At 41.2% G+C, this 21,535-nt stretch overlaps 1 protein-coding gene across 5 annotated transcripts in view; it reads left to right on the plus strand.

The window, feature by feature from the left end:
- Window positions 1–21,535, plus strand: part of EPAS1 (endothelial PAS domain protein 1) — a 111,786-nt gene that overhangs the window by 58,706 nt on the left and 31,545 nt on the right. For 2 of the 5 annotated variants that reach the window (XM_085055007.1, XM_085055011.1), the window contains exons 1-2: window positions 13,324–13,397; window positions 18,405–18,595. In XM_085055007.1, coding sequence (XP_084911133.1) covers window positions 13,339–13,397; window positions 18,405–18,595 — 250 coding nt within the window. In that variant the 5' untranslated portion in view covers window positions 13,324–13,338. Of the gene's footprint in view, window positions 1–4,543; window positions 4,591–13,323; window positions 13,398–18,404; window positions 18,596–21,535 lie in introns of those variants that run through there. The other 3 variants (XM_085055008.1, XM_085055010.1, XM_085055009.1) reach the window with 2 other exon arrangements.

Here is a 21,535-nt window from a genome sequence, read left to right on the forward strand (position 1 = left end):
CTTCCCGTGCGAGGAAGAGCCTTTTCAGTAGAGGCTTCAGGCAATAGAATTATGGTTGTACTAAATCCTGACATTAATAAGTTTCTGAGGAGTAACTACTACTTTTTCCCCTGCTTTTTCTGAACTACAGTATTGCCAAGTCAAAGTTTGTATGCAGTTTGAAGTGCAGCTATCAGTAGAATTTTATCCATCCCACCTTGAGGAATGTGTCTGGCAATGATGAAAACTGAGAAAGTTGTTTCTCTCATGCAGCCCTGGTAGCTCCTACCATGAGTTACACAGTAGTTGCTGTGAAGGTCTTCATTCTCGATGTTTAGGTCTGAGACACGTATTTTCCTTTCTGTCTTGCTCTATGTCTGTGTGTTTTGTTGTTTTTTTTTAATTTAAGATTTTAAGATAGAAAAGTTTGAAGTCATGTCCCAGTTGCTCACAAAAATTCAGAAATGGGAAAGCAAAAACTTCTTAGCCCCATGTGTTTGTGTGTGCACAGTTATTCTAGCGTCTACATATATAAATGTGCACACACATGCACAAGCTTTTAAATTTTATAATTTTCTTGTAAACCACACTTGCCTCTCATAACTTTTAAATTCTTGGATTTCTTATTACATTGACAATGGGTAGCCAGTGTCCAGGGTAAAACACTGGCCGCAGGGTGTTTGAAGGATGTTTAGTGTCTTGCAAAAGCTGGACATGCTCAATGGTACACTTGTAGTTTGTAAAAGTATTTATTTAAAGACACTGAGTTCTGAGTGACCAAATAGGGAACAACTAGCTGTAGTACATTAAGTATTTTATATTTACAGCCTGGACACTGCTGTACAGCGCTTGCCAGTTTGCAAATGTCAAGGACAGTTACCCTCTCACATTCCTAAATGACTTGCTTCTGCCCATCCTTCAAAATACCTGCCCTTTCTCCAGCTCCTTCTCCAGCTATTGCTGCCAATTTCTGTTCTGCTGTGTGACTGCAAGAACAGTAATCCTTGGAAAGCCTGGGTCTTGTTGGTCCAGGCAATCTGTAAGGCACATGAACTCCCTCTCCTTCCCTTAAAAACTGAGACGAGGGCACCTGAAAAGCTGGGGAAGGTTTTTCAATGTGTGTAGCTGTGCAGATTATTACCTAGTGCACATAGTCCTGCTGCTGTTGGTCAGGTAATTCCTTACAGGCCCAGGCTAATACAATGTGCAACGCTACTATTATTTTAATATTTTATTATGTACTAATTTCTTGATATTTTCATGTGTAGTGTAGAGAAAATATCACACATATGAACTTTCTAAAGTAATTTTATCTGACAAAAACCTTTGTGTTAATCTTGTAAGCAATATGGGTCTGTATTGTACTGTAGTGCCATAGTATTTATTGTGGTTGAACACTGTTTTTATAAATGTGTACTGTTATAATACTTTGAGCTTTGCTCAAATGTCCTTTCTGTGGGTAATGCTTTATTCCCTCTGCAGCTTCAAAGTGTTTAGAAAAAAAAGAATAGTGTGCTATTAAAAATGTGTTTATGGCAGAGCCAGTAATTAAATTCTTTGTCAATGCTGGTCAAGTATGTGAAAGTTGTCTTCAAAGATGAATTTAGTGGCATAATATTTAGATGGCAATACAATGGAGTACTACCAATGCCATAGTGGAAGAAACCCTAAATTGTAGTTGAGTGATATAAATGCAAATTTAGGGCAATAACCTGAAGGTATGGTGGCAGAGGTCTGCTTGCAGTGCAGAGTAGCAGGTGTACTCTGGCTTTTAACAGGCAGGCAGGATGCGATGCACCAGGTGATTCTCTTCATGGCGCCTTAAACACGACTTCAATGAAGCTAAACTTTGAGTAACACCAAAGCTGTATTCCCATAGCTGGATAACAAAGCAGTGTAATGTGTTGGCCCTGTGTTCACACCTGGTTAACAAAAATGTCAGAGAACAAAATGCAGCAGCAAAACTGATGCGTGTTTAGAAGCACAGGTCAGAGTGTGAATGCCAATCTACAAGTAGATATAGGGGAACCTCTGCTGTTTGTCATATTTACTTACTTATTTGTGATCTTGTAGGTATGAATGCATGTTGGACAAAGCAGTTTCACTGCAGAAAATGGTCCCCAGTTCCCTCATGATAGAATGAAATACAGGAGTAGCTCCCAAAACTACTGAAACAGCAGCATGAAAGATAGAGAGCTTTAGGAAAATAGCATCTCTGCTGAAAACTCAGTGTAAAATACATATGGAGATGCAGAATTAAGGCCTTTAGGAAAGCTAGTCTTTGACTAAGCTCTAGTTTGAACTTCTAATCTGCCTTCAGGGAGGAGGATGCAAGGGCTCAACTCCTCCTGGCCTGTGAATGCCAGAAGCACACTAGAAAATGAGCCATTTTAGGCAGTTTAGGTGAGCAGTTGGGCCAGGAATAATGCATACAAGACCTGAGATATTTGGGCAGGCAGCCATGAAAAGAAGTTCACACAGGCCAAATTGGAAAAGGCTTTCCAGTAAATGAAATGTCTTTCCTTCACAGGACAGCTGTTCTCACTAGGGGAGCATGGACCTTTCTGAAGAGGGCTGCCAGTGGTCTGGGATGTGTGAGGGGATAGTGTGGGGCTCACTGGGCAAATATCCATGGGTGCTTCCCAGGAGTGAGGATACAGCAAGCTGGTGAGCAGAAGCATGGGAAAAAATATTTGAGCATACAGAAAATAGACCCTGACATAAGGTTTATTCTAGTTTTGGGATTGTGGAATTGTGTTTGGTTGTTTGGGTTTTTGGGGTTTTTTTTTGAGGAATGAGTTGTATCTGCACAGTTGCAGTCATGTATGTATCTGTGAAGGTACTGCTTAATAGAAGGCACATTTTTATCTTTTAAAAAAAATTTTACACAGTATCTTTTCCTCTTCTTTACGGTATCCCTGTGGGAATGAGAAGTGTAACTTTCTTGATGAAGCTTTCTTGATGCGTGGGCTGAGCCCTTTTGTTCTTAAAAAGTGTTATTCATGGAGTTAAACAGAATTAATCTTTGTCCTCCTGACAGTTCTCAAAGCCTGGTTAATTAAGATGATCAGTGCTTGCATAACTAGGACTTAACAAAGTCCAGATGTTCCTGTATTTCAGGCACACCTGCACCTTTTCCCCTCTGTGAAGCAAGACACTTAAGGGTGAAAAGTTCTCGACTGCTCCCTTTATCTAATTCTAGGTCTGCACTTGGAAATGTTTTCCATATTCTTGAAGTCTTTCCACACTCATGCAATTTTTTTTTTTTTTTTTTTTTGGTTTTGTGCTTTCCCTTTCCTCTCCCTAAATCTGCTGACGGCACTCCCAAATCTTTATCCCATTTTCTGAGTTGTGTTATCTACTTCCTCCAGAGATGGTTTGATAAAAATCTGGCTTCCAGTTCTCTCCATGTTTCAGGCTTCTGTGTGGAACAGAACATCATTTAACGAGGCTCTGTTTGTGGTCTTTCTTGATTTCTTTCATGTGGTATTCATTTCAAATACTCCTCAATATTTTATTTATTTTTCTATACTGAAATATATTTGTACTGAGACACTGGAAATTCTGTGTCTCAGATTAGCTAGAGTTTCATTCTCACATGGCCTATGGAATTGTGTGAACCTGGAATTATGTTTTCTATAATAGACTTATAGAAAGGGTTACTTTTTTTTCCATGTTTTGTTTAAACTTTTTCCAAAACTGTTGTTTCTACCTACTTTCTCTTTTAAGTCTTTATTCTTCTTTCTTGGTAGCCAGCTTACAGAGCTGACATGGATATCTAGATGTTCCTTCCCATGCTGAACAGTCACTGCTTTTTAACAGCTGATCTGGTGTGAGGAGTGTGACATGTCCCAGGAGAATCGGAGAGCAAAGTATTTCCTGTTTACTGGCATTAACACAACACAAGAAAACATCAAATAAAACTTATTTTGAAGAGTTGTGTTCCAGTCTCCCATTGATGCAAGTCAGGATAAATCCATTTAAGTTAGTGTGATGAGCTAAGAATTGATCCCAGGGCCAGGTGTGATGTGATTCCCCAGAGGAACACTTGGGAGGGGAGACCTTGCCTTTGTAATATCACAGGCTGGTCCTTCATCCTGAACTCTGTTGTGTCCCCAGTGTGTCCTCTTCCTTTGTACCACAAGTATAATTGTTTGCATGGAGTTTCAGATGTTTTTCGCTGTCCCTTATGTCCTTGGGTTCCCTGTTTGTGTGTGGGGATGAGTGCCAGTACTGGATCCCTGCTCTGAGCTGGAGTCAGATGGGTCAAACATGGGACATCTCATGTCAAGGATGTTTTTCCAGTCGTTTTGTTGCTATTTTGTTTTTAATGCTGAAACAAGGAAGTGAGGAGTTTAATATTTCAAGATGATCATTTAAATAGCTGCAGCTCCCAAAAACGTGGGAAAGACATGTTTTGAGACTAACTTTGCAAAGCTGCTTTAGTCAAGCGTACATCAGAGGGTATGCTCTATGGCATTCCATCCTTCCCATGTAAACACTAGGGAGGGAGAGGTCACAGAAACAGGCTTTGCTGCTGCTGCCTGTAGCCACTCTTTGGTTTTTACTGTCTGAAGCAATGTGTCTGTGGAAGTGTTTGTGTCCAGCACAGTGAGTACTGGTGGTGGGTGATGGTGAGTGCAAGTGAGCGCAGTGACTCTGGAAGCTCCTGAGGAATGGCTTGCAGGGGCTGATATCTGTGGAAGGCAGAAGGAGAATTAGCATTCACCAGACTAGACCCAAACACTGTATTTTCTGGAAACTGGGGTGGGGAGTGTTTGTGTGGGGGGGATTTTTCTCCCTAAACCCCGCAGCTTATCTTGCTTGTTTCTCTGTCTCTCCCCTCCCCTCTGGCCAAACTTGACTTTGTAACTCTTCACGCTTTCCTGCTTGGCCTGGTGTTTTCTCGTGTTAAATGCTGGGTTTGAATTTGCACCAAGTTTCTGAACAGAACATAGCAGTGATGAAAGACCTGTTGGTTAGGAGGTTTTTCAGAGCATGAACCAGAGACTGAAAGTGAAGTGTTATTGGGTTGGTACACTTAATGTGCCCAAAATAACCTCGGACCTTTAAAAATAGGCATTAAGAAATAAATTATAATGGAGGGAAAAGAAAATCTGTACAAATATTTTGACAGTGAAGGTGACTGACCAGTAGAGCAACCTTCTAAATGTTGCAGTGGGTTGGCTTTGGTTCTCCATCCTTGAAAGTTGCTTAAGTTGGTCAGATTGTTGTTTTAAAGAAATGCTCAGATTCAAATTGTTTTCATTCAAGTGAATCCCCTGCAACCTCTGATCTACAGGTTAGACAAGTTGTTGGCATTCTTCATTTCTGGACTGATGAGGTTTGACGCTGTCATTCATCCTACTCCCAGAGCTGTTAGCTAGCTAGAGCTTCAGGGAAACAAATCTTCATTCAGGTTTTTAATAAAACATGCTGTAATCACAATGAACAAAATCCCTGTGTCTACAAAAGCACAGACCTACGCCTATCTCTCTATGAGTTGGAGCTTAATTGAAAATACAGCAGATAGAGGCTCTTCTCTTTCTTACATGGTGGATTAATTTTGTTCACTTTGTTTTCGGAAAGGTTTTATCAGGCTTTAGTTGGTTAAAGCCAAGCAACCTGTTCTCAGCTGTGGTAAACATTTATTGGTAGACAATGAAACTTTATTTAGTATCATCATGAAAATCGCCCGTTTGATTCTTACTGATCTGAGATACTGGTTTCCTCTTAAGTGGAGAAACTGTGGTTGAAATGTTCATCCATATGGGTTTGTTCTGGTAATGACCATTGTCTAACAGCCCTTGAAGATTTTTCCCAATGTTTCCAAGTTTTTTTCAAAATCAACAAAAATTGGTAGAAGTCCATTATCTGTATCAGGAAATGATGATAAGAAAAAGGCAGAAAGGTTTATATAGGCAATTGTTATATACAATCATGAATAAAATTTTTTTTTTGGTTTTTTTAAATGAGTAATAAAATTAATAGTATGTACATGAAGTGTATTTCTCCGAGGCTTGTTACTTTATAAATGTACTGTTGACTAAAAACTATGTTAAATGAAGTTAAGTCATATGTGTACAATATGGATTGACTCCAGTTGATGTACTATGCCTTGCTCTTTAATTATGACTCTTGTTTTCCATATGCCTTGCATTATAGAAGTTTCTTAGTCTTCAATGTATTTCACAGTAGCATGAAGCTGTGTCAGTAAAAGAGTTAACTGTTTATCATGTTCTGTATTCTGTGGGAAAAGATTTTTTTTTCCCCTGTCTATGAAGGGGTAAATACATTTTTATAATTACCCTTTGCCACAGCAGCATGTTCTGTACAAACATAGCTAACTACACTGGCAGACAAATACAGTTCAAAAGAATACATTAGCACAAGAAGCGATGTTCCCTTTTGGATTCAGCTTGTATCAACACGTGTACGTGGTGCTCTCTCTGCGCCTGCCTCAGCCCTCCCTGTGCATCTGTTGGTTGTGGTATGGTTGTTTCTCTGCCTGCCTCAGCTTTGGCCTCTGTACCATCCCAGTTGTGTTTTCTAATAACAAAATCATCATTTTTAGTAGTGAGTGCAGCTTCTTTTCTTTTTTTCCTTGTATTTTTTTGCTTTTTCTGAGAAAGCATTTAGGTTTGGGGAAATTGTGCAGTTCAGTTGATTAGGTTACATAATTTAGGAAAAGGACGAGAAGAATAAAAACTTATTTTCCAAGAATCACTGTAAGGAGGCACGAGGTATGTTTACAAAACAGTGTTGGTAGTTACTGGAATGAGAGCACACTCACCCCTGCCTTGGGAGATGCCATCTGTTTTGTATAATTCTTGTGGCCACTTGTGTGTGTACTGATCCACTTGCATGCATTTCAGCATGTGCATCTTGGACATTCTCGTCAGAAACTGGGTTGCTATATAGTTGGAATCAAAACAGTGAATACTGAGGTGCCACACCCTGACAGATGCACAGTTCTGATAGATCTCCAAGACCTGCATGATTGTAATCTGTTGTTAAGTAAGCTTACAATTGTGGATTGTATCAAAAGAAACAAAAAAGTCTTGTTTCTTTTCTACCCACCTATGTTTTTCATAAACAGAATTTATTACAGCTGACTCCTGACTCCTGTCCTCTTGACATGATGGGACATTGTGGGGATGAGAATCAGGCCCAGTATATGCATATGTGCCTTGTTTGCTTAAATTTAAGGAGGACAGAAGCTCCAGCAGGAATAATGCCAAAATACTGATATGTTAATTCATAGTTCTGAAGTAAAACCCAGAAAATACAAAGAAGTGTGGCCACGTGAATTTACCTTTGTATATGTACAGAATTTCTTCCTATTTTCATAATCTTTTTTTTCCTTTTTCCAGAGTAACCATCTTCTTATTGTAGCTACGTAGACGTTTAAGGAGTTAATAGTAGAGTAGGGAAGAAGTAAAGCAAGAAACACCAAAAGAGAAAGACTGCATCCAGTTATTTACTTTGTGTTACAACACAGACTGCCTTTCTATCAGTTCCCTTTGAAAGTTAGTGTTTAGTGAGTAATTATTCAGGGTGATGTGTCAAAGGAGCTAGCGGCCGTTTCCCGACAGAACCAAGCCTTAATTTTTAAGATATTTGAAATACTGCAGTTGAGTGCTGAGGGGCCACAATTGTTTCCTCCTCGAGTACTGGAGTTTCGATGTCCCTCCGGCTTCTGCCTCATCCATGGGTGTGGAGAGGCAGGTGAGCAGTGAGAAGGCTCCTCAGGACTTTGCCAGGAGCTGGAGGTGTGTGTTTTGGGGTTACAGATTGCCCCCAGGTTACATCACTCCAGGCTCTGGTTTTAGCTGTAAATTTAGAGGACTTGCCTTACTTGACTGAAGTGACTGCTGCTTTTCTGGCCAGGTAGCTGAAGTAGTCTGACCCTTTGGTTCAATACTTTTCCCTCGTAGTAAGCAAAGAACAAAATTTACCCCAGCTCAAGCTACTAAATTTTGATTTTTATTGACTTAAACTAGTGGCAGACTTTTGAATACTACTGAGAGCTCAAAATCACAGCATGCAAAGTCTTCACTGTTCCAGTTTACCCAATGGCTTATTTAGGAGGAGACAGACAATTAAAGAGCTACTGTATAAAATAACAGCCCTCCATAAAGAAAGCAGGGGCTAAGAATGGGCTGTGTCCCAGGATGTTTGTACAGACAAAACCCACACCCCAGAGGGCAAAAAATGTAGCTTGGCCCTCAGAATCTGTAATTGATCATTGTTGCAGGAAGTGGAGGAAGCTGTGTTACAAGGAATGATCAAAATTTAGAGCATCTGTATTGTTATTTTCAAGAATTATTATTCCCTGCCTGCCAAAGAAATGGCTGTTTCTTTGGATGGATGACTACAAGTTTCTTTACCATGGATGACTACAAGTCACCAAGAGATAGAGGAGAAATCATTAACTTCCATCATTGCCAAGTGCACGTTAAAATGATTAAGGTCCAAAAAGTAAGGAAGGGTTGGCATTATTTAATAAGGATATTATTGCAAGATCTGTTTTCTTTATTATTAGAATATTTGACACTTTGGAAGGACTAAGTGTGACTTATTAACAGACAATGGTGCAAAGTAATTTTCATGAGTGTTTTGAATGTTCTCTGAAGGAGACAAAAATGTTCTCATTTCGAGTTGGTGTGTGCCACCACTGCAGTCTGTAGAGCATCCAGCACTGAGACCTTGTGCTTGAAACAAGGTGACACAAAGTGGCTGAATTTCTGTTGTAGGTGCTCCTCTGCCTTTCTACACAGAAATTATGAGCAAGGGTGCATCATCAGAGAGCAGCCCAAAGCCTTAGGAAAAGAAGGAGCTATTTTTGTGTTCCCAAGGCTAGGGGCTTCACCTGCTCAGTCTTTGCTTTGTAGGTAACCTCGCTGACTATGATGGAGACACCTCTGTGAGAGCATGGCCTCCAAAGACTGCCTTCCAGTTTACAACTGTCTGCTGATTTCACAGACCCATTTAATTATGGATTATTTATTGCTTCTTTTCTGTCTGGCTGCTGTTTTATCTGAAATATTTTATTCTTTCTAGCTGAAATAAGTAGAAAAGAAAATCACAGCTGAAACTCCTTGTGGTGACTGTATAGCAATTTTTAAAATTGTGTCAATATATTTACGATCACTATAAAGCTCACTATCTTGTATTTATTAGTCAATGCACTTCTAAATTTCAAATCTTTTACTCTGAAAATTAAGATGTCTACTTGAGTCAGCTTATATACAGAGCCTGGAGATGCATGAGAGAAGAAAGGTGGTGCAGAGAGGTTTTGGTGGATGGCCTCTTATATGGCTCTGTTTGGTGAAGGTTTCTGCATCTTTACAGCTTGCTGATTTCTTTGCAGGGGTTGGAGAAACTACACCATACTGAAGGGTGGGCTGTTTATTTTCCCTCTGTTGTTTTTATGTACTGAAATATTGTAGTGAAAATAGCTGGGTGGGGTGTAATGAATGTTTTCAAAGACCTTCCTTTGAAAGAGGCTTTTTTCCAGCCCTTGGTGGTCACCACCCATTTTCCTGTGCTGTGCACGCCTCTCTCATTGTTCCTACCCACAAAGGCCCCTTGTGTGAACCTGTCAGCAAATGTGCCAGGACACAAGCTAAAATGTCTTGAGATACTGGTCCAAGCCTGCTGAAGCACCAGGGTTTGCACCCACAAATGCTGGTGGGTATTGCCCAAGGCACAGCACAGCATTAGATTGTAAAACTTGGGATTTGTCAACAATGCTCTGCATGACTCTCTGAAGTGTTTACGGCTGAGAGGGTTTGAGGCTGAAGCGTAGGGACGCATACCACTGATAGTAAAGTCATGCAATGGCAATGTTTGTCCCTTAGGCTTGAAATAAAGCTTAATTGAAAAGTTGTCCCTGTTTACCTGCAGTTGCGCCATCTCGATAAATAACGCCGGTTGTGGTTTGGTATGGGCTGGGGATGTGGTCAGTGCCCCATCTGAAAAATGAGGCTGGTTTTGAATTTAACTTCTGGGCCCACCTCCCCCCAGCCTGCGAATTGCACTTCATTCACCTTTAGCTTTTACCTGCTGGTGAAGAGATAAAGCACATCCTTTGGTATGTGTTTTTTAGAGTAGGTAAATAGTTGGGTTATCTGAAAACAGATCTTAGCAATACCTGCTGAGCCTTTGAGCAACAATATGTATGGACCTCTAGATTAGCTGTCAAAACTGACTGATTACTACAAGTAATGCCACAAGATAAGGATCTGTAATCTCTCAAACACAAATCATTGATAGACATCTGGGGTTGTGCATTGTCATAACCAACCTTATGCCCACCATTGCAGCACAATTCCAGGAGAGAAAAGCAGAGTTGTGCATTTATCGCCCACAAAACAACTTTGACTTAAGCGAGTTAAGTTTTAGCCAGTGTTGAAACAGTCATTTCTGTTGTGTTTAGAGGGTTTGGTGCTGGGCCTTTTTTAGACTGCAGGTTGTCTCTGCAGCTTGCCTTGTCTTGGCTGGTGTCAGAGTTAATTGCCACGGGGAAGGAATCCATGATCTTGATGGAGCAGAGCAGTGCAAAACCAGTCTGTGGAGGAAAGACCTGAGTTGAGATGATTGGCTGGTCCACTGAGATTTGACCATACGGTGTCCTCGTTTCTGTCCAAATGTCCTTAATATTTGCGAAGATGGAGGATGTGTTTCACTGATTTGAGCTAAGTGCAGGCTGCAGCAGCTTTTGCAAAGGTGACCCAGAGCTGTTTTGACCCTCTCTGTGACCAGCACTGGTGCTTGCTGACCGTGCAGTGACTTGGAGCAGGATACTGCTCTTCCTGAAAACTAAGCCAGAGAAAAGTCATCTAGCCCTAATGTAGGCAATGGGTTGAAAAGGCAAAAAGGCAGTGCTGCTATTTGCTCCAACAGCAGATCAAACAGCAGCCTGGCATCTTCTCTGCACGCTGTGAGCCTCAGGTGGTTCCGTGGGGCTGTGCCTTGCCCCAGACACAAAGTGTTTGGCACATCCTCTGAGGTACCAGGCTTGTGCTGGCGTGGCAGCGTGGGACAGGCTATGCTCACAGCATCGTAAAATAATCCAGGAAGAGATTAATGGCTGCCGAAATACTCATACTTATCTTTCTGTTCAAGGTACTCATAAAACTAGAGAAAAAATGGAAGAACATAAATCCTGTAGACATTGTTTTGCTTACTATGATTAAATTTATCAGGCTCTGTTGACATATTGTGAACCTAAATGCTTTAAAAAAATCTAAGTGCTCCAGCAGCCTCAGTGAGGTTTGCAACATTGAACTTCCAAAGTGCTACACAGTTGCTGTGATAGCTTCAGTATTTAGTGATACCTTAAATTGTGCTTGCAAAGTGTTTTTCTTTTAGTGGTATAAAAAAGATGCCAGTGCTATGAACATTTTAAAACTGTATAGGTGTTACTATCAGCTGTGGTGGTCTTGGAGTGATATGGACTTCGTGAATCATAAATATGCTCTAAGACACGAAAAGTTTGGTAATCATTTAGGCCTGATCTCTTGATACTGTAATTGTAGTAGCCAAATCCTCTATTGTTGTGCCACGCATCCTAATGAGAATGGAAATGAGCTCCTCACTCTTAATGCAGACTCTTTCCTCCTCTCTCCCTGAGACACACAGATTTCTCATTTTCCTATCATCTTGCCTTTGGTTTTAAACTTAGGTGAAGGAATAGCATCGATATTGCAATGGCAGTAGGGGCCAAGCTTTGCTGAACTAGCAGGAATTTGTTATTTAATGAGTATGTACAGAAACACAAGAAGTCCCTTAAACAAGACAAGGAGCTGGTGGTGAGTTACTATAAGTTAGGGCAGCTTTAAAGGAAGGGTGGAAGATGCTTCATTTCCTTATTTTTGCAATAGCCCTTTCTGTTAGTAGCCTTTCTTGTTACCTTCGAACTCTCATTTCCTTTATTAACAAATTCCCCATTTTGGCGTCATTTGTGTTTGTTTTGTCTGTGTGCTGGGTACCATATCCCAGTGGGCAGCAATGCTGCTTTAGCACTTGCCCTCCATGACCACTCCACATATTTCAAACTGGTTTTGGTTTTTTTTCCTCCGCCTGAAAATAACTGTGTCCTTCCCCTTCCTTTTGCTCTTGCTGGTGTGCTGAACTGGGCATCTGGTGTCTTCTCAGACTTTAGAAATAGTTATTTTCACTGGAAAGAGGTATAAGGAGAGATCTGCATGGCACTGTGTATGGGTTTCCTCCACAGCTTCCATAGTGTGGCCTGAGTTCCTGGGGAGTGAGTAAATTGCTGTTTCTAGCACTTTTTATTTACCAATGGTCATTTTTATTACTTTAACGGAGAGAGCTTTCAAAAGCACAGCATGCCATCCAGAATAAACTGCTTGTCAGGTAGAATGGTTACAAATACTTTTTAAAGGAATTTTAAGGCTAAGTAAGCATGACTGGTGGCTGCTTGGTGTCTGCAAGCACATCTCTGGGGCAGTCAAGTGGTGTGGTTCTGAGATAGCTGTGGAGTGCCTCACAGTCAGCAAAACTTTTTTATTATTCTCGTTCACATCAGCTAGGGATTTGCCAAGCAGAAAGTAATGCAAAATATAAACTCAGCAAAAAAATGTATTTGCTAGTTTGAAATAAATCTTCGTTGTTATCTATGGTAGTACTGCCTTTTAAAATACTTTTATTGAGGTTTTACAGGTCTTAATTGGAATTTTTTTATGCTAAGTATCTTATCTTTTTTCATTTATCTGTACTATATTTTCTTCTTTTTGCATCCACAGAATGTATTTTTCTTGTTCTGCAAGTTAGCATTTGACGCTTTAACTCTAAACCATTCGAAATGAGCATTTACTACAGAAATTTCATGTGGCAACTTAATTAACTGTGGATTCTTGACCTTTAAAGTGCTGAAGCTAGAAACATTTAATAACCAGCCATTGGATATAAAGTAATATGCTCGTTGTTTTACTAGCTTGCATACATGGCAGTTTGAAGCAAAGTCCAAGGGTCACCAAAATCATGAAGTAAACTCGAGCGGGTCTGTCTGAACTGCACGATTCAAAGTGCTGTCCGGATGTGTCACACACAGTGTAGGTACGAGTGAAGGCTACCGGGTTACTTACAAGATATTTTTCTGCAAGGTGTGCATTTCAATTTCTCTGAAGGCTTCTGTGATCTGGAGTCTACACGGTGGGAGTCTAATTCAGTGCAGTTGCTGCACTGCTGAATCTTAAACAAGCGCGCGTGTGTGTGTGTGTGTACACAACCGGAGTATCGACCCACATGGACTTGTGAAGAGCTGCGAAACCCTGAGCAGAAGATTGCTGTCCTGGCAAGTCCTCTCTGCAAGCTTCCAGGAGGCCACCAATGTCCTTGACAGAAGGGAGTATCCCTGAAGCTGACCGCCTGGCACCCTCATCGGCTGAGTGGGTACCGAGGGCTTTGATGGGGGCTGGAACAGCTTGCTGGAAGGGTCAGGGAGATGTTTGGGTGGAGGTGGTGGGCAGGGATTACTGGTGGAGATGAAGTACTGGTGGGACTGAAACTGCAGAGAGTGAAGAGAGTCACAGTCAATGGAAACAGGACTGAAACCTCTGGTCAGTCCCTGGCTGCTGAGCTGAGGAGGGTTGTGTGGGTGTCTAACCAAACCTTGGGCCAGTGAGCAACGCCGTGGGCCTGAGCTCCCGTGCGGGGGGTGATCTTTGTGCCCATTGTTTGTGGGGCTGATCCTTCCTGTCTCTGGGTCACAGGTACCTTCTGAGGATGCTGCAGCAGAGCAGTGGCAGCAGGCAGCACGCAGCACCCCTGGCTGCCTCAGCTTTTTTCCTGGCTGCTGGAGCCCGGAGCTGTCACAGCAGTGGACACTGGGAAGGCAATTCCTGAGCTGACATGGTAGTTTTGCAAGATTGTTTAAAACAGATGGGTTATGCAGGGCTTCAGGTTTGGCAATAATTTGCCATCCCTGAAGTTTCCAGTCCTGCAGTAAGAGAGGCTTCAAAAAGTCAGATTATGATCTTCACCTCGGTGTGCAAGGCCTTTGTCTGCAGGCATTCTGCTGATTTCAGTGAAGCTGTGTTGCAAGGCCTGCCGGACATGAGCAAGGGGATAGGAATCTGGCTCCTGGGATCCATGCAGGGCATGCCTACATCACCTGGGGTGTTTTCACCCGGTGGGATCAAGTGGACTCTTCCTGGGCATGGCTGTACCCTTGGGACTAGTCTGGTGTTTGGCCTCTAGGGAGTAGCATGGGGAGCTGCTTATGAAAGTTTGGAAGCTTCACCTGGGAGTGCAAATAGTTTCCAGTTGTTTGTCATCTTTTCTCACATGCATTGGCCCATACATTCTATTTTCAGAGTGCAAACTAAACCCACCAGGAGGGAGTGGGAAATCATGTAAACAGCTGTCCTGAGGGTACAGTGCCATACTTGTGTTCTGTGTCAGAGAACTGTCTGTGCCTCCTGAACTCTTCCATTCCCAATGGCTTGCACACCAGTAAGCAGCACAGCAGTCCATCATCTAGGAGCCCTGGGAGAGTCCTTGCTGGGACGCGACATCTCCCTGTTCCTTCTTAGGTCTGCTGACCACCCTTTATGTCGCCAAGTCCTGAATGGAGTCACCAGGCCCATTCCTCAGCTTGGCTTCTCCATTTCCAAAAGAAATTTGCGCCTCTCCGTTCCTTTCTTGGTTTGTTGGACCAGTTATGCTGTGATTGCAGTATAAGGGTGTCTGTGCGGCTCAGCGGACCCTTATCCTGCCAGATCCTGCGACTGCTGAAGGAGCAAGTGTCCAGGAGCTCCCAGGAGGCTTCCCCTGCAGTACCCCTGGGCTTTGGACCAGCATACAGGTGGCTTGAGTCATAGTGGCTTTCTCTGCTCTTCCCCTGCACTTTTAGAAATCCATCAGGGTGAGCGAGGTTTCTGCTTGCGTCGCCTTCTCCAAGCAGTGACGCACACGTTTGCTCTTTTTCTGCCACATAAGTGGGTGGTTTATGTGCTAGGAGGGAATGATTCATAAATTAGCTAGAGCCCAGGCCTTTCCTCTATTGCCTGGGTGATGTGAAGAGGATTCAGTGTCAGCCTTTCTCTCCTCCTGGCCTTCCATCAGGCAGGTTGCTGAGCAGTCGCTCTCCAGCATGGGTGGTCCAGCCTCACCCAGGGTGAAACGCTAATCCCCTATATGACATGGGTTGACTGCATAGAGAATTATTAATGGCCTGCAGTCTTCAAACAGAAACCATGAAAATACTACTTTTTGCAGAATTTGCAATTTTGGGAGTCTTTTGCAACCAGGATAAATGACCATATTTGACACAGACATCCCTGGGAGGCACAGCAAGCAAGCACAGATGGATGTCTTGAGTGGAGAAGTGGCCTAGGAGCATTTTGGGTTTTGGTGTGCTTACACTGGGCTGGCTACAGCAGCAACACGACTCAAGGATGTGCTGTGTGAGGGGAGATGGGGAGGAAAGCTGAGGTGCAGGATGCCACAAGGGGGAAATGCTTAATAAGCAAGTTGTTTATTTAAAATGATAATGGATGAGCAAACAAGTCTTTTGAAAGCAACCAGGCTGATTCCTCCCCTTGGTTTCTGATGTGAGAAAGCTCTTGTGTGTGGTGTGAAAGAATGACGATGTCTCTCTGCAGAGGACCTTAACAAGACAGTCAGAAGCAGTGTCAGGGGAAAGCATCTGTAACAGAGAGAGACAAAATCTGTCTCTGCTCAGTATTAATTATTAGAAACCTTGAGCAACCTCTGGTTATTGAAACCAACTTGTCTTATTAGCCACACTTCAAAATTACATTTGCAGAGGTTAGAAAACTAAATATTTTTCTTTGTGGCTGGAGTGGTGTCATGGGAGACCCTGTCTTATACAACCTGTTTTTACTGTATAAATTGTGACCTGGCTTTGGCCTTGGTTCCTGAAGTTTCATATTTAAATGAGGAGGGATTGAGTCTTGTTTTGCCCAGGTTGGTTCTAATGTGAAAATTGTGGCCTCTAGATTTAGAACAGACATCAAACATTTATGGTTCAGGTTATATTTTTCAAATGACCATTAGAAATGCTCACAAATACTGCTAGATAGTTTTTGTTCTGTTTGGTTTTGTTTTGCTTCTACTCTTTTATTTTCTTGGTATAATTAGAAACTGAGAATATTTGTCCCCAGTCTAGCATCTGTATAGGCACAGAGTAGGTACATTTTTCTTTAGAGAACAAGACATGTTTCTGAAAGTACCATCAGTGTAAGTGTTTTACATGACTCTCCTGTACCCAGTACCTGCCCCAGGAGAACATGGGGCATTTTCTGTTGAAGCTTGTCAGACATTAGTAAGAAGGGACTTTTTTTTTTTTTTAATATGGATATAGTATGGCTCTTACTTGGCAAGAAGAAAAGTAATGAGTTAGTGTCACCTTGTGAATATCTGATCCTTTAGATTCAAACTTAGGTGGGTTGGCGTTTGCTTCAGCAATACCCCTGAAGTAATTCTTGAAGTTGGATCCTGCTGTTATGTACTGAGATGTGTGTAGGTCTCCTCCAGCACATGCCTCTTGTAACACAGACCATGTTATAAAACATTTGCCTTGGCCAAAATAATTGTGAAAGAGGTTTGCCGAGGGCTGATCACAAATCTTTAGAAGATACTTTGAGAATTTAGCAGCCCCCTTGCCCTGTTAGCACACCCACTGGTGAGCACCTCTCTGATCCCACACGTGTCCAGCTTCATGTGTTTTGTAGCACAAGGGCTCTGCTGATGTGTTGTGAGCCCACTCCTGCTTTGAATGATGATACTGAGCATCCAGCCTTGTTGAGCCCCAGCAAACACTTTATTGTATTTACTCTTGGCATTTAATGCGTGTCCTGGCTATTTTTCCTTCTTACTAATTTATGAAGCCTCCTGTGGTTTCAATGCTAGAAGCTTTTGCAGACTGTCTTGGTGTTCAAGAAACAGTAATCTGCTGTGGATTAATACTCTTTTTCTATTTTAGGCCATTTTGCATGAGACCAATCATGATTGAAACAGTTTCTAGAATTAAGTAATGCAATTAATATTTGTTTTCCTCCTAATCTTAATGCAACAGAATATATTTATTGAAACTCCTTGTTTTGATAGGGTGGGGTTTTTGGTAGATCCATTTTGAGTTTACAGGCTCATTTCTTTATATTGATGTTGGAAAAAACAAGTTGTAAGCTGCTTAATTTTTGAGAGCCTTGCAAATGGAGAGATGCTGCTGGTGATTCTAGAAATAAATCTGCACAAATAAATGTGCAGCCAAAACAGGGAAAATAGTGGAACTGTTCTGCTTCACACTCTGTTCTGTGCTCATTTCAAGTGGCACTAGTGGACTATTGCAGAAATCAGCCCGAAAAGAAATGTATTATATGTTGGTGTGACTGTAATGCAAAACTTCAACTCGTCCAAGTGTAAGAACTTGTAGTATCAGCAGAGCTACGTGGGGTTGAAATGGCTCATGGTTTTAAATGGATTCAGATGCTTCATGTTCTGAAATAAGAATTGTACTTCATAAAAGAACCTTAGAGTCAGTAGACTTAGCTCTTAAAATGCCCTATCCCAGAACCATTATAAATGTATTCCTTGTGTTTCTCATGTGTTAAATTTAGCTTTATGTCCCTTGGTAGCTTAATTTTGCATACTTGCTTCATAAAATGTCTTCCCCTTTGTTATTTCCTGCTCTTCTGTTCTCTGTGGAGTTTGAAGGAGGTTGGCTCTATTGGTCATGTTATTTTACTCAAGAAGGAATCTATTTTCATAGACAATGGAGAGATGGTGATTTAATTAGAACAGTTTTTAAAAAGAAGGGCTATCTTGCAAGCAACAGTATTTTCTTTCCCATTTTGTACCCTTTGTGGTTAAGGAAAGTTGGTTTTCTGGATTAGTTTTGGATTAAGAGTTGAGACAGTTCTATAGACTAACATAATTGGATACTCTACTACTACTTTGTTTTAATGTGGAGTGCAGCTATCAAAACTCCATGACCTGTAAAATCTAGGACACAGCCATATTCACTGTAATTGTTCTAGCTTCAAATTGGATTGCCACCATGTCCCAGAGTAAGTAAATTTAGATTGAACAAACAAAAAAATTGTTTTTCATGTTTCCTGAATCCCAGGAGTAATAGCTTGCTGTTTGATTTTGAATCTCTTGCCTAAGGCAGATCTCAATCATGTTATACTCCGTGGGGATTGAGGGCATTCTAAGGCTCACTCATGTACAATCAGAGTCTTTTCCAGCTGTGGCAGTCCTCTCCTAATTCCCATTTAAAGGGCACAAATAGGTATTAAAGTCTGGCCAATTAATTTCAACCACTGGACAGAATGGATTCATTGCTGAGAAGATACACTCTTGTAAATGCCTCTCAAGTTGTGCATTGCATTTCTAGAAATGCCTTTTCCTTTCTCTTCTTTACCTGTCAGGAGCAGTTCTGAGCGGAGGAAGGAGAAATCACGAGATGCAGCAAGGTGCAGAAGAAGCAAAGAGACCGAGGTTTTCTATGAACTGGCACACGAGCTGCCCCTGCCCCACAACATCAGTTCCCACCTGGACAAGGCATCCATAATGCGCCTGGCAATCAGTTTCCTACGGACTCATAAGCTGTTGTCTTCAGGTAAGATCTGCCTAAAAGAAGGTAGCTGTCAGGGCTGGCTGATGGCAGCTTGGGAAGGTGATGCATGCCCTTCTCTGACTGCAGGGTTACCAAAATAACAATCAGTGCAGATATTTTGCCTCTCTAAAAAAACCTCTGAGAATACTCTTGAATGAGGTTTATTAATCTCAGTTACAACATTTTAAGCTTTTAAAGAGTTTAATCAGAATTCAATCATATACCTTAAGATCCCATGCTGAAACAAATCAATTCTGATTTGGTTTGGCAAGCATGTTTGTGTCTGCACATTCGAACAGCAGCTGGGACACTCTGGAGGTGCAATACTTTGTTTGAAAGGAATAATTCTGCTATCCACTGGCAATGACTAGTATGGAGGTTGTTTAAAACAAGCTATACTAAGATAGCTAAAACAGCTTTTAAATACTTAATGTGAATGGATTCTACACAATGAGAGTCCTGCTCACATTGGATTAGTAGGAACTGTGAACAAGCATAGTTTTTATAGCCTGGGAAAACCGATAAAATTAGCAATATTCTTATTCTGCCCCTATATTTGAGTAATCACTTTGATGGAAATATATGGCTTGAGTAGCCTGTAAGATCAATGAAAACAACTGATGTTTCCAGAACTTTCACATGGTGACCTATGAGTGTTGAGAATACGTTAACAAAACAATGCCTGCATTGTTTGTGAATGGTAAACCCAAAATCTTGTCTTTTCCTTCATTAATGGCAACACTCCCAATAAGGTCACGATTGCACTTCCTCTCCTCAGAAACGTTGAGTCATACCAGAGTAATTACTTTAATAAATGTTACTAGGAAGCATCCCATTTTGTGGTCAAGTTTGCTGTTGGTTTGTTGTTGGTTAGTCTGAAAAATATGGCAAATGCAATTCTGCTTCTGTGTGCTCTGTAAGTTTTTGTAGTACTTTTGGCTTTTGCTGAAGCCTACTGTATAAAATGTAGGTATTTTCATCTTAGCTTATAGAATGTGGTTTTATCATGTACTTCTGTGAAAAGAAAAGTTTATTTGCTGAACAGTGTTTGGAAATAATCTCTGATTTTGTCATGTAATTAATACTTGAAGTTGCGTAAATAGGTAAATGTTCTTAAACAAAGCTAAGTTGTTAGTAACTTTCTCATAAAAACACAGCCTCAGCTTTTCAAATATTTATATGGCATGAGCTAGAGACTGATACAGCATAGGAAAAGTAAACTTCTGAAAGGCTGGAACAGATAATATAAGTAATGTGAGTGCCTGTGAAAATTGACATGGAATAGTTGGATGCAGTCATCAGAAAAATACGTTTGCTTACCTGCTAAGATTAAAGTGAACTTTTCAAATGAATTTACATTTTTCAGTGAGGAAAAAATCTAGAGATAAAACATATATTTTGATGCTTCTACAGTGTTAAGGCTTAGACTCATATTATGAGTCTGTGTGATTCATATTTCATGTCAGAAAATTTGCATTTTCTTGAAGTACCACCAGTGCCCAGCAGTAGAAAATAATCTGGAAATAAAATGGTACAGTAGTGACAGACTGTGCTTTAATATTTCATGCTTTCTCTATATTAGTTATTTGCTTAGCCTTAAATCTGATGCACTGACTTGTTCAGTCTAAATATGTGCTTGGAGTAAGTCCTCTCATTAAAATTTGTGTTGTTAGTCAAATGCAGATTTGTCCGTAGCTGCATCTTTAGATACCAGAGGTGTAGATAAGGGTTTCAAAATCTTCAATGCTTCTATTCTGGGGAATTGAACCTAAGGTACTTTAAAAGGACAGATTTTCTGGAAATTTTGGGTATTATTTTCTGATAATAAAAATACATTAATATAAAATAACTCATGTCAGAAAACCTTGTCTTGCTGCTCACCTACTATTCTGAGTATAGCTAACATATAAATTAAATTTTCTATCTTTGTGGACCTCTGAAAAATGTCAGTCTTTTTAAGGACACTGGCTTTCACTAGAAGGTCATCCAGTTTGATTCAAAGTGGTAGATTTTCATGCAGCTGGAGGCTCACAGAGCCTTCAAGAGTGTTGCTGTTTATCCTATTTTGATATGTGTGAAGCAGGATGGGAACGGGGCTTGGGTGATGTTCGTGCTCATTCTGTTCTTGCTTATGCTTTGGACCCTCTCCGAGCCCCAAGCAAAGCTGCAGCAAAGGTTTCATGTGCAGGTTTAGCAGCCTGAAATTTGACCATAGATTTGCTGTTGCATTTGAGGATCTGATTTTACTGACAGGGAGCATGGGGGACACTATGTAATCTCTTGATGGATGAAGTGGGAAATGGGGAGGTGCAAGTGCATGAGAAACAAATGCCCATCCCAGCCTGCAAACCCCCCTTTGCTTTATGTTGTCTTCATTGAAATGGTTTTGATTATTTGGGCTGGATGCCTACTGTAAACTGGAGTTAAGTGAGAGTATTGGTTCTGTCAGTAATTTGGGCATTGAAATAACATCTGCTGCAGCTTGAAAAGAGCTTCAAAATGTAGTAGAGAAAAAACTACACCTTGATTACTATTTTTCTTGTTTCTAATTTAGTCTATCAAAACCTACTAGCACACCATGTTTTATTTTGTATTGCTGTTTGTAGGCACAATCATCCAACCCATCTCTCTGTTTCAAGGTGATTTTGCTTGGAGCAGAGAGAACAAGGCCTTTCCCAGGACTGTATCCTCCTCTTTCTGCAAGCTGATGCTCCAGGTGGGATTTTGGAGATGGCTGTAGGCAACTTGCCAGTCTCACTCCACTGGCATTAAGTGTCTGACGCCCTTTGCTATTATTCCCTGAGTCGGAATCAGGCTTTTCACTTGTGTAACTGGGGCTGTTCTATTAGCGATGTCTGCATAATGATCATTTATCTGTTGGGAAGCCAAGACCTAGGGAAATCTATGCCCACATTCTTCCAGCAGGTGAATGGCAGAGCCCCT

This window comes from Lichenostomus cassidix, chromosome 3 (genome assembly GCF_008360975.1).
Source record: "Lichenostomus cassidix isolate B80296 chromosome 3, HeHo_3.0, whole genome shotgun sequence".
NCBI classification, from domain to species: Eukaryota; Metazoa; Chordata; class Aves; order Passeriformes; family Meliphagidae; genus Lichenostomus; species Lichenostomus cassidix.